The sequence below is a fragment of the Neofelis nebulosa genome, chromosome X (genome assembly GCF_028018385.1).
Source record: "Neofelis nebulosa isolate mNeoNeb1 chromosome X, mNeoNeb1.pri, whole genome shotgun sequence".
NCBI lineage: Eukaryota > Metazoa > Chordata > Mammalia > Carnivora > Felidae > Neofelis > Neofelis nebulosa.
The window spans coordinates 12,077,850-12,093,216 of record NC_080800.1 but is presented as its reverse complement, the minus strand read 5'-3'; the positions used below and the strand labels follow the sequence as shown (position 1 = coordinate 12,093,216).

The window sequence follows — 15,367 nt, the reverse complement described above, 5'->3', positions numbered from 1 at the left end:
GGATCCTCATTCCAGTCTGGGCTTGGATCCAGAGCTTCCATGGGTCTGTCAGGTCAAGCCCAGGAGCTCTGGAGCTGCTGCAGCTCCCACCATTCAGAACTTGGCAGTCAGTGTGGTGGGGGCGGGGGGGGGCAAGGGCTCAGGAGCTAGCGAGGCTGAGAGACTCTGAGGAGGCATATTATGTGGTTTAACTTGGGTTCTCACAAATGCTCACAGCAACATAATGAGAGAAGGAAGGGAGGCTAGTGAGACTAGCTGTGCATCTAGTGAGTGACAGAGCTGGCATTCCAACTAGGTAGGTGTCTGGCTCCAGTTTGGGCTCTTAGCCACACGCTCATAGGTCCTTACCAGTTTGGCACAAGCCAACATAAATCAGACTTTCTGACGAGAGCATGTTTTTATCTGTGGAAACTTTTTTTTTCTCTTTTTTAAATTTATTTATTTTGAGAGAGAGAGAGAGAGAGAGAGAGAGGAGAGAGAGCACGAGTGAGGAGGGGTAGAGAAAGAGAGAGAGAGAATCACAAGCAGGTTCCACACTGTCGGCACAGGGCCTGATGCGGGGCTCGATCTCACGAACCGTGAGATCATGACCTGTGCCGAAATCAAGAGTCAGACGCTTAACTGACTGAGCCACCCAGGTGCCCCTATCTGTGGACACTTTAAAGACAGGGAGGTCTAAGAGGAGAGATGGATTATTGAAGGGTTCAGAGGAAGTTCTTGACCGATCAGTAATTTTCCTAAGGAGCCGACCACTGCTTACTCGCCCGCGTGGGAGGTAAGTACTGACCCCTTCCATAGGTCTCAGCCCTTTAGTTGATTTGGTCAACTCTTCAATTCTGTGGAGCTGTTGCTGAATAGTAGGGAACCTCCTTTTTTGTTTGTGGGTAGAGGGGAGGCCATATTTAATACTTTGGGAGCCTGCTTGTATACTTACTTCATTTAGAAGGGTTGGTGTAGTAAGTTTGGAAATTTGAAAGTTGATTAAGGAAGAGACAGGTGTGAGAGAGGCCGTGACACCCAAGCTTTATTTGGGTGGTGTGTCGACAAGCTTGCGTGAGAAAGTAAGTCCCTCACGGCTGGAGACCTTCTGGAGACAGTGACACGATAAGGGGAATAGGGCAAGGGACCTCCCGGGGGAGTAGGGGAAATCAGGGAAGGCGCTTTACCTGTCTAGGTGATGTCACTCAGCAACAAGGTAGAGGGTCTCTGGGTCAGAGGGCTCCAAACGCTAGCAGCAGGTGGAGGACTTTTCTAGCTGCAGGGTGTTGCTTACTGCTAGCAGATGGTGGGTACAATTTCGCAGGGCATGTGTGGGGTAGGCAGGCTCTAAATGGCTCAGAATGTGTTTATTTGGAATATATTTAACGCAACCGGATGTATGAGAATTCGAGTTGGCTTCATCAGGCTTTGGACTAAACAACATAGGGTCCGTCTGCGGCCTATTTATGTAGCAGGTGGACAGGAAGTTTCCCATTCATTTACCTCTTCCATTGTTGTAATGGGGTATTAGGCTATGAGTGAAGTTCTTAGGGCAGCAAGAGTTTAGAGTTCCTGATGCGATGAGAAGCTCTGCAGAGCCAACCAAAACCTACTCTTCCTTTTTCTTCTGTTGGGGTCAGAATGGCAGGCAGCAACAGACATGAGAGATCAGCCCACCTAGGTGAAGGCCTTCTCCAAGGTCACACAGCTCATTGTGGAAGGAACCTAGGCCCAGACTCAGGTTTCCTGAATTTTGCCTCCTTTCATTTGTGCAGTACCTTTGCCATCGGCCCTCGTGCAGAAACTTACTAAGTGTGTCTCTTCCCACTCTGGGAATGCCTTGTTTCTTTTTCCTGGAAGGAAGCTTCTGAGTGAACCTCCCTCTCTCTCTTTAGACACCAAAAAGGTACCTTCAGGTATATGTCTGTACAAGCAGATACCCCTCACTGTATCAGATTGTCCTTCAAATGATCACGTAGGAGAAGCCCTGTGCCATAATAAATTCCCCCTTTATCATATCTGCACAGAGGTATCCGTTCCAGTTCTCTGTGAAGTCTTATCTTTGCCAAACAGCTTCCCATCTTGATGCATTTTCTTTTCTTTTTAATTTTTTCAAATGTTTGTTTACTTTTGAGAGAGAGAGAAAGAACACGAATAGGGGAGGTGCAGAGAGAGAGGGAGACACAGATTCCAAAGCAGGCTCCAGGCTGAGCTGTCAGCACAGAGCCCAACGTGGGGCTCGAACTCATGAGCTGAGCCGTGAGATCATGACCTGAGCCAAAGTCAGATGCTTAACCGATTGAGTCACCCAGACACCCTATTCATGCACTTTCTTGCAAGAACCCTTAAAAGCATCTTAGTAAATACCAAATGTAACTAATAGCGATGAAAAAATATTAAAAAGCCCTGTGAGGAATATTCTAGCATCTGTTAATAGATTTGCTGACTCAACCTTGGAACATATTACCCATGGGTAGGAGACAAGGGATAGAAAGGTTCCCTGTTGGCATATTTGGAGGTCATTGTGGTTTTATTGTACTGTTGCCTTTGTAAAATTATGGATGGGTTACTCATATAAAGGATGGGTATTTGTTCTTCGTCTGGTTTTAATTTTCCAAAACGTTAGAACATCTGTAACCCAACTTCAGGCGAGAATGCTGACTCAAAGAGTGAAGGAGTCCGGGACCAGTTTCACAGTCAACATGCCTCCGGTTAAATGTCAGGCCTGCGAGCCCTGTCAGCACCTTTATTCCCTTCCCCGTTTGCTCTTCTCTCCTCACTACCCCTCTCCTAAACAGAAGGTGAGGAGAGGGCTGAGAATGTTACTATGGACAACAGGGCTGCTCGAGGAAAGTCGAGGAAAGGACTAGAGAATAATTTGACTATGTCCGGATTCTTGGTCAGCTGGACAGCTTGATGCTTGAGATTTCCCACAATTCTTTATGTTTGATAGAAGTTAAAAATGTTGTCTGGTCCTCTCTCTCACCCCATAAGAGTTGTTGGCGGTTTGCCCAAGTGTTCCTTGTCGTTTCTTTGTGTAGCACTTCATGTATATGTCAAACTACGATTATAAGGTTTTAAGCCCCCCATGATAACCTTTGGCACTGAGGATGGAAACTCATCTTTCCCACCCCTTATCAGAATATTTTAGAATAATCAAGAACTCAGAAATCCGAGTGCTTTGGATTAGAGACAGAAGCCTTACCATTTCAGCCTGTTCTGAGCAACGAGAATTAGAAGTTTGCTTTAAATAGTGCGGTAAATGTACTTTTCACTTCCTCAAAGATTTAGGATCTCCAGGGGACAGAGGAAGGTATGGTTCTCCACACAGGGGCCAAAGGTTCTGGCAGTGAGTTTCTCGAGTGTGTGTGTGTGAAGGTGTTCGTGGTAGAGAAAAGGGGTCTGTGCTGATGGGTTTTCTCCCCCATGCAGAGCCCAGCAGACCATGAGAGCAGGGAAGTAGCGGAAGGACAAGGAGATTGGGAGGCCCAGTGGGAAGTGTACTAGATCATGACAAGAACTCCTTATGGAGTAGATCTTCGTTGATTAGTTTGGACTCTTGAGCTACTTGTGAAGTTGTCTGCATTAAGGCTCTTCCTTGTGATGGGCAGAAAGGGAACCTACCTGCAAAAGACTCCAGAAGACTATCATCAGTTGAGGAAAAGACGAGAATATGTCAGCTGGGACAAGTGATTCACCATTCAATATAAAAGGACACCAGTTTAGCTCATGATCTCATACCTCATAGCAAAATAAATTCAACAGAGATCAAAGAATTAAATGTTAAAATGTAGAACTAGAAAAATGTAGGAAGACATTTATGTGATCTTTGGGTGGGGAAAGACTTTCTAAGTTTAAAAGCATCAGAAGGAAAAGACTGATAGATCTGACCCATGTTAAAACTGCTGTAAATGAGATTAAAGTCAGAAACAAAGTGGGAGATTTTTACAGCAACTGTTATTAAAGACTAGCAGCCTTAATATATATTAAAAAAAACCAGCACCTTTCAGGAGCACCTGGGTGGCTCAGTCAGTTAACCTTCCGACTCCTGATTTCAGCGCAGGTCATGATCTCACGGTTGGTGGGTTGGAGCCCTGAGTTGGGCTCTGTGCTGACAGCATGGAGCCTATTTGGGATTCTCTCTCTCCTTCTCTATGCCCCTCCACCGCTTGTGCACGCTCTTTATCTCTTTCTCAAAATAAACATTAAAAAAAAAAAGCCCACCTTTCGGGACGCCTGGGTGGCTCAGTCGGTTAAGCATCCGACTTCGGCTCAGGTCATGATCTCGTGGCTTGTGAGTTCGAGCCCTGCATTGGGTTCTGTGTTGACAGCTCAGAGCCTGAAGCCTGCTTCGGATTCTGTGTCTCCCTCTCTCTCTCTCCCTCCACTGCTCGTGCTCTGTCATCTCTCTCTCTCTCAAAAATGAATAAACATTAAAAAAAAAACCCTTTCGTGTAAATTGATAAGCGAAGCACCGAACTCTGTTGACACCCACCCCCATTCTCGGCTCCCTCTTCATAGTCACAGAAGATTTGTCTGCACATGTTGTGTCCACTCCCCCACCTTCCTGATGCTCTCAGCCTGGCATCCACCCCCATCAGTGCCTAGAGTCACCACTGGCTTCCCTGTGGCCCAACTCAGAAGTCATTTTTTTCTTTTCACATTAACTCTTCCTTACATGGTTTGACTACTTCCTCCTTCTCGTCACCCTCTCTCTTTTCTTTGGTCTCCGAGATGGTGGGTTCTTGCATCTCTGGGTGCTCCTTGCTCCTTCAGTTTCCTTTCTCAGGTAAGTCCCTTGTCCTCTACCAGACCCCTACACACACGAGTTCTCTGGACCTCAGCCGAGTCTTCTCTCGTAGAATATCATCTTCCAGGGTGGTCTTGTCCATCCCATGAACATAGAGGCCATTTATAGTCCTACAAGTCCCACTCTGATATTCACAGCACACGCCTCACCTCTGAGTTCTGTGGACTCATTCAGGCACCTCCTTTCTCGTGTTCCCAGGCCTGTCACGTTTAAAACGTTGGGGGCGCCTGGGTGGCTCAGTCGGTAAAGCTTCCGACTTCGGCCCAGGACATGATCTCACAGTTCGTGGGTTCGAGCCCCGCGTCAGGCTCTGTGCTGCCAGCTCGGAGCCTGGAGCTTGCTTCGGATTCTGTGTCTCCCTCTCTCTCTCTGCACCTCCCCAGCTCATGCTCGCACTCTGTCAAAAATAAATAAAAACTTAAAAGAAATTTTTAAAAAGAAATTAAACAGCAGAAGTTGAAGTCTTGTTCCCCCTATTCCCACGTGTCTTGACAACAAACAAATGAGAACTCCTTTCTCTTCCAGTCTTTTCCATCTTAATGAATGGCATGTGCTGCTCAAAGAAGAAACACGGTGGTCACCGTTATTCCTTTTCCTCCCCCACCCGCATCCAGTCTGTCAGCAAAACCTTTCTATTTCTGAAATCTATCTGAAATGTATCTACCTCACTCCTGTCCCCTGCCCAATCCCAGCCAGCCCACTGCAGCAGCCTCTTCAGGGGGCTGCTCTCTACTCCCTTCCAGTTCTCCAGATAGTGGCTCAAGACATCGAAGATAAAAATTGGATCAGCATGTTCCTGTTGTACTTTATTATTTTTTATTTTTTACTTAATTTTTTAAGTGTTTATGTTTGAGAGAGAGAAAGAGACAGAGGGCGAGCAGGGGAGGGGCAGAGAGAGAGGGAGATACAGAACCTGAAGCGGGCTCCAGGCTCTGAGCTGTCAGCACAGAGCCCGATGCGGGGTTCAAACCCACAAACCACGAGATCATGACCTGAGCTGAAGTTGGACGCTTTACCAACTGAGCCACCCAGACACGCCATTCCTGTTGTACTTTTAAGGAAATCTCAGATACTTTACAGTGGCCTGCACTTGACCAGGTCTTTTCTGACTCTCTGAACTCATCTTGTGCCATTTTCTCCAGCCACCTCTGGGTCTGCACATCACTCTCTTCTTACTGCCTTAAGGCCTTTGCAATGCCATACTCCTGTCCTGCCTGGAAACCACTTACCCCCAACTCTGTTCATTTGGGGCCATCTATTACTCTCCTCATTTTCTCTCTCTGTACCCTATTTACTTCTTTTATAGCATGTGTAATTTTGTATTTACTTTGTTACATTGTCTTCCTCACGAGAAAGTAAACTCCATAAAGGCTTAGCAGATCTGTTATTCACTCACCAATATGCATATCCAGTGACTAACACACTACATGCTCTCAATCAGTATATCTTGAGTGAGGGAACTAAGTAATGAGTGAAAACTTAAATGGGTAATGAGCAGTATTTCATAAAAAGTGATGTACAGGTGTCCTAATTAATACATAACCCCTCAAATAGTTCCTAGTACATATGAAGCCCTTACATACTTAGCTATTGTTATTCTTATAGTAATCATACTTAATAGTATTTATTAAGTTAATAGTAATATCACCCAAACTAATAGCAAAATTAAAAGAGCAAGGAGATAACAATTTCTGCTTCTTAAATTAGCTAAGATTAAAAAAATATGATGGTGGGCACCTGGGTGGCTCAGTCGGTTAAGTGTCCAACTCTTAATTTCAGCTCAGGTCATGGTCTCACCATTCACGGGTTCTCGAGCCCCATGTTGGGCTCTGTACTGACAGCCCAGAGCCTGCCTGGGATTCTCTCTCTTCCTCTCTTTCTGCCCTCCCCAAATTAAGTAAATAAAAATATATAATATGGTCAACATTTTGATGAAATAGGCACTTTGTACAGGCAGTTATGAAGCGATTTGACAATTTGGATGAAAGCAATTCAGTTAGTATAAGAATTTGTCAAAATGATTTTTTGTTCAAAAACAAATGCTGCCAGACCCTGGCTGTCCAAATGTCAGTGTTTGTACTATGGAGGCCATGCCTTTAAACTTTTTTGTAGGTTAGGCTTTTTTTCCTACTTTTTCTTTTTGTCTATTTTTCCCAAGAGTTTCAGATTTTTTTTCTTTTCCTTTCCTTTCCCTCCCTTCCAGAAATTAATCCTTCCCTTCTGTGTTTGTGACAAGGACGCATTGGGGAAAAAATCTAAATGTGCAACAATAGGTGATTTGTTGGAATGAGTTAACTTTCTAATAATAGGGGGTTAAATGGGGGGGGGAACCAATATTTAGAGCATGTAGAGTTGAAAAACTGCTCTGTGGTATAGCAAAATTACGAAGACTAGAACAACCAATGACTAACAGTAGGCATGTTCAGCAAAATTGCTGTTTAATCACTTGATTGTGTTGACCAGTTTGCTTTTGGCCACATCACATTTAGCCATAAACCTACAGATACACCAAGAGCCCTTAACATGTCTAGACCTTCAGGCCCCAAATTTCACCTTGAAGGGAAAAAAAGAGAAATGTGGTCAGAGATTTGTGTGCAAAGATATTTATCAAAAGTTAGCAATGATGCAAAAAAGAAGGCCCAAACAAACCATAAAACATGATCTCTGACAGTAGGGAGATTATCCAACACGAGGGTGAGGGTCCAGGAATAGGTAGAAAGAAAATACTGTTTCTTTCTCTTCTCGGATATTGAGGATTTACACTCGGTACAATTACTTAGAGGAGTCTGCTTAAGCAACGTATAGTAAGATTGAGGATTTGAGTGCATTTCCTGAGAAATCACCAAATCATAAAAGGATTTTGAAATCATGCCCAAAAAGAAACGGGCATTCATTTCTGACAGCTCTGCCATGTGACACATTGCTGTCACTTGCTTTTAGGGAAGGCCAGAACCGTGGCAAAATGAGCAGCATTCAGGGATAGATGGGTTCCGATTACCTGTGAAAGGAGCAGAGGCAAAATGAGAGAGATGCCCTTTGCCACGCTCACACAGCACAGCCAGAACAGTGTGCTCTTTTCTCTTTCTTGGGAAGACTTTTTGAGCCATATGGCTTCCATGTGGAAGTGATTTCATCTCCTTAATTAAGATCACATTTACGAATAAACGTACAGGCAGGAAGCCAGCTTGACAAGGGTATCATGCTAAAAGCCCGGGCAAGCAGGAAGTCTTTGAAGGATAGAAGATGAAGGTAGCTGGGGTTCGGAAGGAAGTGATTTCGGAGATCTTGTTTGGTCTTGGGTGTTTGGTGGTCATTATTGGAGCGGTATGTTAGGTTCGTTAAAGGTTTGACTCTGACATATTTCTAGAGGAAGAGAGACCAGGTTGTCTGGATTGGGGAGCCACCCCTGTTGGTCTAGGCTAGCCAGAATTTACCCTTAACCTTTTCTGAAGAGTTTTCTGTTCCCTTCCCTGCATATTTGAAATCTAACATTTTTAAGACATTTGATTTTTCAAATGCAGACTAAAACCTTCAAAGATAAGTTTCCTAAATACTTTTAATCTATGAAATGAGAAGAAAGACTAAAGAGGAATAGCCTTGGATTTTAGTCCCTGCACAGGCACTATTGATCAGGACCAAAACAGAGAAAAGGAAAAAGAAAACAATTTCACTGATGGACTTGAAATGCATTAGTTCTGTTCATGCTGAAACAGATTTGTGGAATAATGTTTTATTTTAGGTTGTCATGGACCGATTTATTTTAATAGATACACATTATAGCTAAGTTTTAACCAAAAAAAGAATGATTTGTTTAATTAAATTCTCATTCTGTTTTTGAGGACCATATTAATAGTTTAACACTATACATAACAATAAACAAAACAGAACACAGTTAAGAATGTCCTAGGTTTGCTCAAAGTGCATTCGAGGCTAGCATTATCCTTGTGTTAAATGAACATAATTTACATTTGCTATTTCAACAGTTACCACGGACGGTCAAAATTAAAAACCTATCTGCTTTTCAAAAACTATGCATATATATAACGCATGATATGTGTGTCTATATATATGTACATGTATATATACGTGTATACACCTATACCCCCACTCATGGGGACAGCTTCCAAATTGATTTTATCTCATTGTGGATTAATTGAAATAGAACAGTGTACATTTATGTTTCGGGTATTGGTTATTCAAGATGTGTTATACTGAAACCTTTAACGTTCCCATTTTCAGTACAGAAAAGGATATTAGAATTGGAATTCTGTTTTAGGCTATAGATGTGGAAGACACTTAAAAATGAGTAAAAAAATCCCCTTTAGCCCTTTTCACACTTGTAAGATGGTAGGTTTTATCTGTGGCTTTATAGTGTCTCTCGTTGGTTTCTGTTTAAATTTTTGTAAATGAGTACATAAATACAGAAGTCTGTGTGTGTATGCACACATGTGTGTCTGTGTCGTTGCAGTCTTAGAGAGGTGACTGGTATTTGGACAGTATGGATCAGGTTGAGAAGCTAGAGGCAGGAAGGATGGCAAAAGAGCTAGCCAGGGGAGCAAGACTGATGACTGAGTTTGAGGGCAAGAGTAGAGCCCGTTAACCAGTGGCCCCCTTCTTACTTAACACAGTTCTAGTTGTCCTTCCTTGCCCCCAGCCACATTCTCCCTTCTCGACAGCTCTAGTCTGAGAAGTCAAAAGGGAATGTTCAAAATTAAAATGTGGGGGAAAACAGTAATTTTCTGACTCAGGATTTTAGAACCAGCAATGAATTTAAATGTCAGTGAGTCCTATCATGGGATTTTCTGATGAGTGAACTAAGCCCAGAAGAAGATAAGTGCTTTGCTAGTCAGCAGGAAAAGCCATGCTAGCATTAAAGCCTCCAGGTTTCCAGCTCAAGAGTATTATGACTACATTCTGGGAGAATTCTAGTGAAAATTAAACCAAGAGACTCTCTGTGATTAATCTCTTGGCTGGAGGCAGGGATACTGCATCAGCCACTGAAGCAGAGGTTAGGAAAGACACTTAAACCAAACAGGGATTCTTTTTCTAGAAGAGAGCCAAATATTGCCTGGGCAGGGGAGTCATCGATATTAGATGAAGTTTACCCTTGATCTTTTTATTAAAAAAATTTTTTTTTAAGTAATCTCTACTCTTAACGTGGGGCTCAAACTCATGACCCTGAGATGAAGAGTCGCATGCTCCACTGATGGAGCCAGCCAGGCACCCCTACGCTTGATCTTTTTAGAGGTAATTTTAGAAGTCCTCATCAGACAAAACCAGATCCTTTCCAGATGGTGCCATATACATCTCAGGGTCGTAGAGAATTTGATCCTGTGTCCCATGGGCGCTGCCCTTGTTTTATGTGTTTCAAGGTCTTCAGATTGATTGTGAGTCTTTGGCCTGAGGTTGTACTTGATGCCATAGGTCTCTCTGGTTTCATTTATGTGTGCACAGGGGCATTTGCTTTTGTAGTCTTTGAAGCTGTATTGATGCAGCGTGGCCTTCTAAGCCACATAAATCCACCTGCCAGAACTTTTAAAGCCCGAAGCTTTAATACATGAGACATTCATAGGAAAGGAAACAGTCTTCTGATAGCATTATCTACAGTTCTGTAATTCCAAAATTTAATGTACAGACATACAATTTAACCATACCAAATCACCTGTCCTGAAGAGAGGCATTTTGCTACAGGTAGGTAAAGATACTGATGAATACCTTATGTATACTGTAAATAAATTTATTATTCATGGGATTTTCCATTATGAAAGTCAGCCAATAACTATTTATTGAAGACCTACTATGTGATAGGCAGCATGGGTTGGCCCTGGGTGAAAAAGGCAGCCATGTTCCTGTCCTCATAGCATTTACATAATTATTCTCTGCAAAATGATGCATTTATCAAGGGTAGTGAATAATTGTGGGCTCTGGATTCTCTCTTTTGGTCTATTTACACAGTCTATTTACAGCTCTTTATTAAAATATAATATAGACACAGAAAAGTATACAAATCAAGTGTATAACTCAGAAAATTTTCACCAAGTGAACACGCCCATGGAAGCAGAAGCTAGGTCAAGAGGCAGAAATTGTTCATCCCCAGGAGTCCCCTTTTTAACACCTTCTAGTTACTAAGCTTCCCAAGGTAACCACTTTTCTGACTTCTGACATCATAGATTAGTTTTGCCTCATTTGGAACTTTATAGAAATGGAATCATATGGTATATGATCGTCTGCCTTCATTTGCTCAGTATTATGATCGTGAAATTCATCCAAGTCGTTGCATATAGTTGGGTTCACTGTCCTTGCGGTATAGTATTTCATTGTGTAAGTAGATTACAATTCATTTATCCCTTCTATCGTTAAAGACATCTGGAATATTTCCAGGTTTGGGCTGTTACTGACAGTATCACTATGAAGATTCATATACTTGTCTTTAGGTGAACATTTCTTTTGAGGGTCCACATATGAATGGAATGCTGGGTCATAGGTCATGCATATACATTCACGTGTACCGTGTACTGCCAAGCAGCTTTCTACCGCGTTTATACAAAGTTCTAGTCCCACCGGGAGTGTATGAAAAGCTGCATTTTTTCCACATCCTTGCCACATTTGGTGTTACGTGCTTTTTCATTTTTGTGTGTGTTTTCAGTTTCTAAAAAGTCAAACAGAACCACCAGGGCTTTGTGATAAACAGTGAGACACATCATAAAGTTCATAGCAACAGCGATAATCCCTTGGATTTTGGTCTGTGCCAGTGATTCAAAACATGGTATCCTATCAGCTCACAACCTCTGCTTAACTGTTGATGGAATCGAAGCCACTGTTTACAGTGGAAAATCTTGCAGAAGTTGGCCTTTCTTGCATTTGAAGTCGTGGCTTTTTCAAGCCAGTGGTGGCGGATGACCTTTTTTCGCCTGAGGGCAGAGTTAGAACAAATACAAATATTTACTGGCCATTTAAAAAAAATTTTTTTAATGGACATGGCTTCATCGAGACCTGGGGAAAAAACACACACTGGGACATGAGCTACCCTGCTATTATCAAGTGGAAGGCTGGAGGCAAGCCTTGGCCAATAAACTATTAACCTGGGACCCTATTTGAGAAATGGTTAGAGGGAGATAGCTGTCGTCCTGAAATTAGTTTGTCAACCATATTGTAAAGCTAGGAGGGCTAACTTTTAGATGAAGACCCTTCAGAGGGGCCTGTATGGTAGCTCATCCCCTTGCTTTAACAGCACTTGCCAAGGAGGAGTTGTTAATATAGTCATCCAGGCCCCAGGCCCATCAGAGAAGCGCCCAGCTGAAGTGAAGAAGAACTTTATTTTTGGAAAGATTCTGATGGTTTCCTTTTCCTTTTCAGTCTAAGATTTATACTCGCACACCGACCTTATATTTGGACTTCAAACTGGACCACGGAGCAAAGCATTCCCAGCCTATTCCTAAAGGTATGGTGGCTTCTGGGGTTTAGTGATCAGAAAAAAGGGACCACTTTCTCTGAAATGTGCTCATTTTTGAATCTGTAATTACACTTAAATTAACAAATATTCCTGGGGCTTTTCAAGCAAAGAATCTCAGGAAGAATTCATAGAGTGTTAGGGCCGGACTGTGCGGGCCCTGTTTTTTTCCACCCCCGTTTTATGGGTGGAAACACTAAGATCCAACAGATGAGCTACTTGCTCACGTCCTCGTAAAGACTTGCTGGACAAGCCAGGACTTTCACCCGCATCTTCTGATTTCCTAGCCACTGATGACTCAGAGTGTTCCTGCAGGCGCATTCCAACCTTGTGACTTATGAACAGGTGTATTCCTGAATGAGATACTGGTATCTGTTGATAAAGGTACTGTTATGGAGGGCTTACCCTTAAGTGGACTTCTAAGTTCAAAAGCATACTTAGAAAACTCCCAAGTGTATAAGGCCAATTTCATTTTTAAAAATGGTTGCATGAGATCATTAGGCAGAAACCTTGGAGCCATTATTTTCTTCTTTGGGTTTTTGTTCTGGCTATTTTTGAGTATAGAAAAACTCTTCAGATTAATTCTCTGAAACATATGCCTACCCTTATACATAATTTTTATAACAATAAGTGTGAAAGTGTTAAAGCCCATATGTTTTAACCTTGAGTGCAGTGCTTTTTTCTTCTGCTTTTGAGTTTGCTTCCCTCCAGTTCCTTCCAGTACCTTCCCTATACATCGCAGCTCTAGGATATAGCCGACACAGATCCTCAAATTAGATCTTGCTGTGTTTTTCTCCACACTCACTTTTCTACACTGACATATATATGCATGGAAATGCACCCTTATACAGGATTGTTTTGTCATTGTTTTACTAAAATGGAACCATATTATAAATGCATTTTTGCATCTTTTTTGATCAAACAGCTCCTCATGGGAATCCTTCCCAATCTACTTATAGGGGCTCTCTTTGTTTATTTAAGTAATTAAAAAAATTTTTGAAGTTTATTTTTTTGAGAGAGAGAGAGCATGCGTGTACACACGCAAGTGGGAGAGGGATGAGAGAGAGAGAGAGAGAGAGAGAGAGAGAGAGAGAGAGAGAGAGAGAGAGAGGAGAGAATATCCCAAGCAGGCTCTGTGCTGTCAGCGCAGAGCCCAATGTGTGGCTCAGTCTCACAAACTATGAGATCGTGACCTGAGCTGCGATCAAGAGTCGGACGCTCAACCAACTGAGCCACCCAGGCACCCTGACATTTAAAAATTTTTAATTGAAGTATAGTTGACATCTCAGTTTCAGCTGTACCGCATAGTGGTTCGACAACGGTGTACGTTGCGGTATACTCACTGTGGTACGTCTGCCTACCGTCTGTGACCACACGGCGTCGTTGTAGTGTTAGTGACTGCCTTCCCTATGCTGTACTTTTCATCCCCGTGCCTTATTTTATAACTGCAAGATGGTACGTCTTAATCCCCTTCGCCTACCTCCCCGTCCTCCTTCCCTTTGGCAACCACTGGTTTGTTCTCTGTATTTGAGTCTGTTTCTCTCGGTGGTGGTGGTAGTAATGGCGGTATGCCGTGCCGTGGGTGGACTGTGATGCATTTACCTACTGCCTGTCAGCAGGCACTCCGTTTGTTCCTAGAGCTCGGCCACTGCACACTGGTCTGCAGTGAACATCCTTATACACGTGTCCTTCCCTATGGCACTTATTTTGATGCAGTAGATTTCCAGTGATGGTCACAAGGTATATGCATGTTTGATTTTAAAACAAACACGTCAGGGTGATTGGTTGGCTCGGTCAGTTGAGTGACTTCAGCTCAGGTCGTGATCTTGCGCTTTGTGCGTTCGAGCTCCGTGTTGGGCTCTGTGCCGACAGCCCGGAGCCTGCTTCGGATTCTGTGTGTCCTCTCTCTCCCCAGCTCACACTCTGTCTCTCTCTCTCTCTCTCTCTCAAAAATAAATAAACATTAAAAAAACTAAGTAAAACACACTGTCAGGCTGCAATCCCGAAACACAATTATACTTTTTCCATCAGCAGTATCTGAGAGTGCCAGTTTCTCCATGACCCCACTGACATTAAGTGTATGGTTCATGTTAGATTCTGTTCTACCCTTAGCACCACTCTATGTTACCTAATGAGAGAATGCGTATATGTCACTTTGAAAGGCTGTACTTCTGGCGTGACTCAGTTGGTTGAGCGTCTGACTTCAGCTCAGGTCGTGAACTTGCAGTTCATGAGTTTGAGCCCCGTGTCGGGCTCTGCGCTGACAGCTCGGAGCCCGGAGCCTGCTCCGGATTCTGTGTCTCCCTCTCCCTCTGTTCCTTCCCTGCTCAAACTTTGTCTCTCTCTCGAAAATAAATAAAGATTTAAAACAATTTTAAAAAGGCTATACTTCTGTTCTACTTTGTCCTTATAAATTCTAAACTTGAGATTTGTTTTCAAAAATGTTTTTGGAGGGATAGAAAAGCCAGTAGCTTAGAAATGCATGTGCATCATCGAGTCAATATAAACCCATTTGGAAAAAGTCTCTTATAAACCCAGCAACGAAGCGTCCTCTCTCTTCTTCTCAGTGTCACTGTCTCTCTGTCACACGTGCGCACGCGCACACACACGCACACACACACACCCATGTTCACGTTACATTAAGTGACAAATCCAAAGTTTGGGGCATCTCTGTCCAGTACCAGACAAACAGTTTAATTCAGGTATTATAAAGTACTTACTGCCTACAGACTTGATAGTTTTGGCTGTCTGTAATCAGCCATATTGGCTGGTGAAATTATGCTGCATAAATTTTATTATCAAGTCATTTAAGTCAAGGTGACCCTTTGTCTTTTTTTTTAAAACCACCTTTCCAGGTCAAATTCCATTATAAACCCGAAGGACTGTTTAAATTCATTTTATTTGGGTGCTTTGCTGCATCAGATATTTTTTGAAATGCTTTTGTCACTGGCAGGGTCCTAGACATGTTTCATTTACAATATTTTGATGGTTTTGTTACTCACGGTAAGGGGATTTGACATGGACGTCTGGGTTATGTTTGGCTTTTGGCATAAGCTTTGCGATCTCACTAATTTAATGTCGACATGATTGTATCATTACCGGAGTAGAGGGATACTCTCATCCCTGAT

At 42.9% G+C, this 15,367-nt stretch overlaps 1 protein-coding gene across 4 annotated transcripts in view; it reads left to right on the top strand.

Annotated features, from left to right (window-relative positions):
* PIR (pirin) overlaps positions 1 to 15,367 on the top strand; it is a 97,980-nt gene that overhangs the window by 42,640 nt on the left and 39,973 nt on the right. For all 4 annotated transcript variants that reach the window (XM_058713461.1, XM_058713462.1, XM_058713460.1 and 1 more), the window contains exon 6: positions 12,146 to 12,230. In XM_058713461.1, the coding sequence (XP_058569444.1) occupies positions 12,146 to 12,230 (85 nt within the window). The remainder of the gene's footprint in view (positions 1 to 12,145; positions 12,231 to 15,367) is intronic.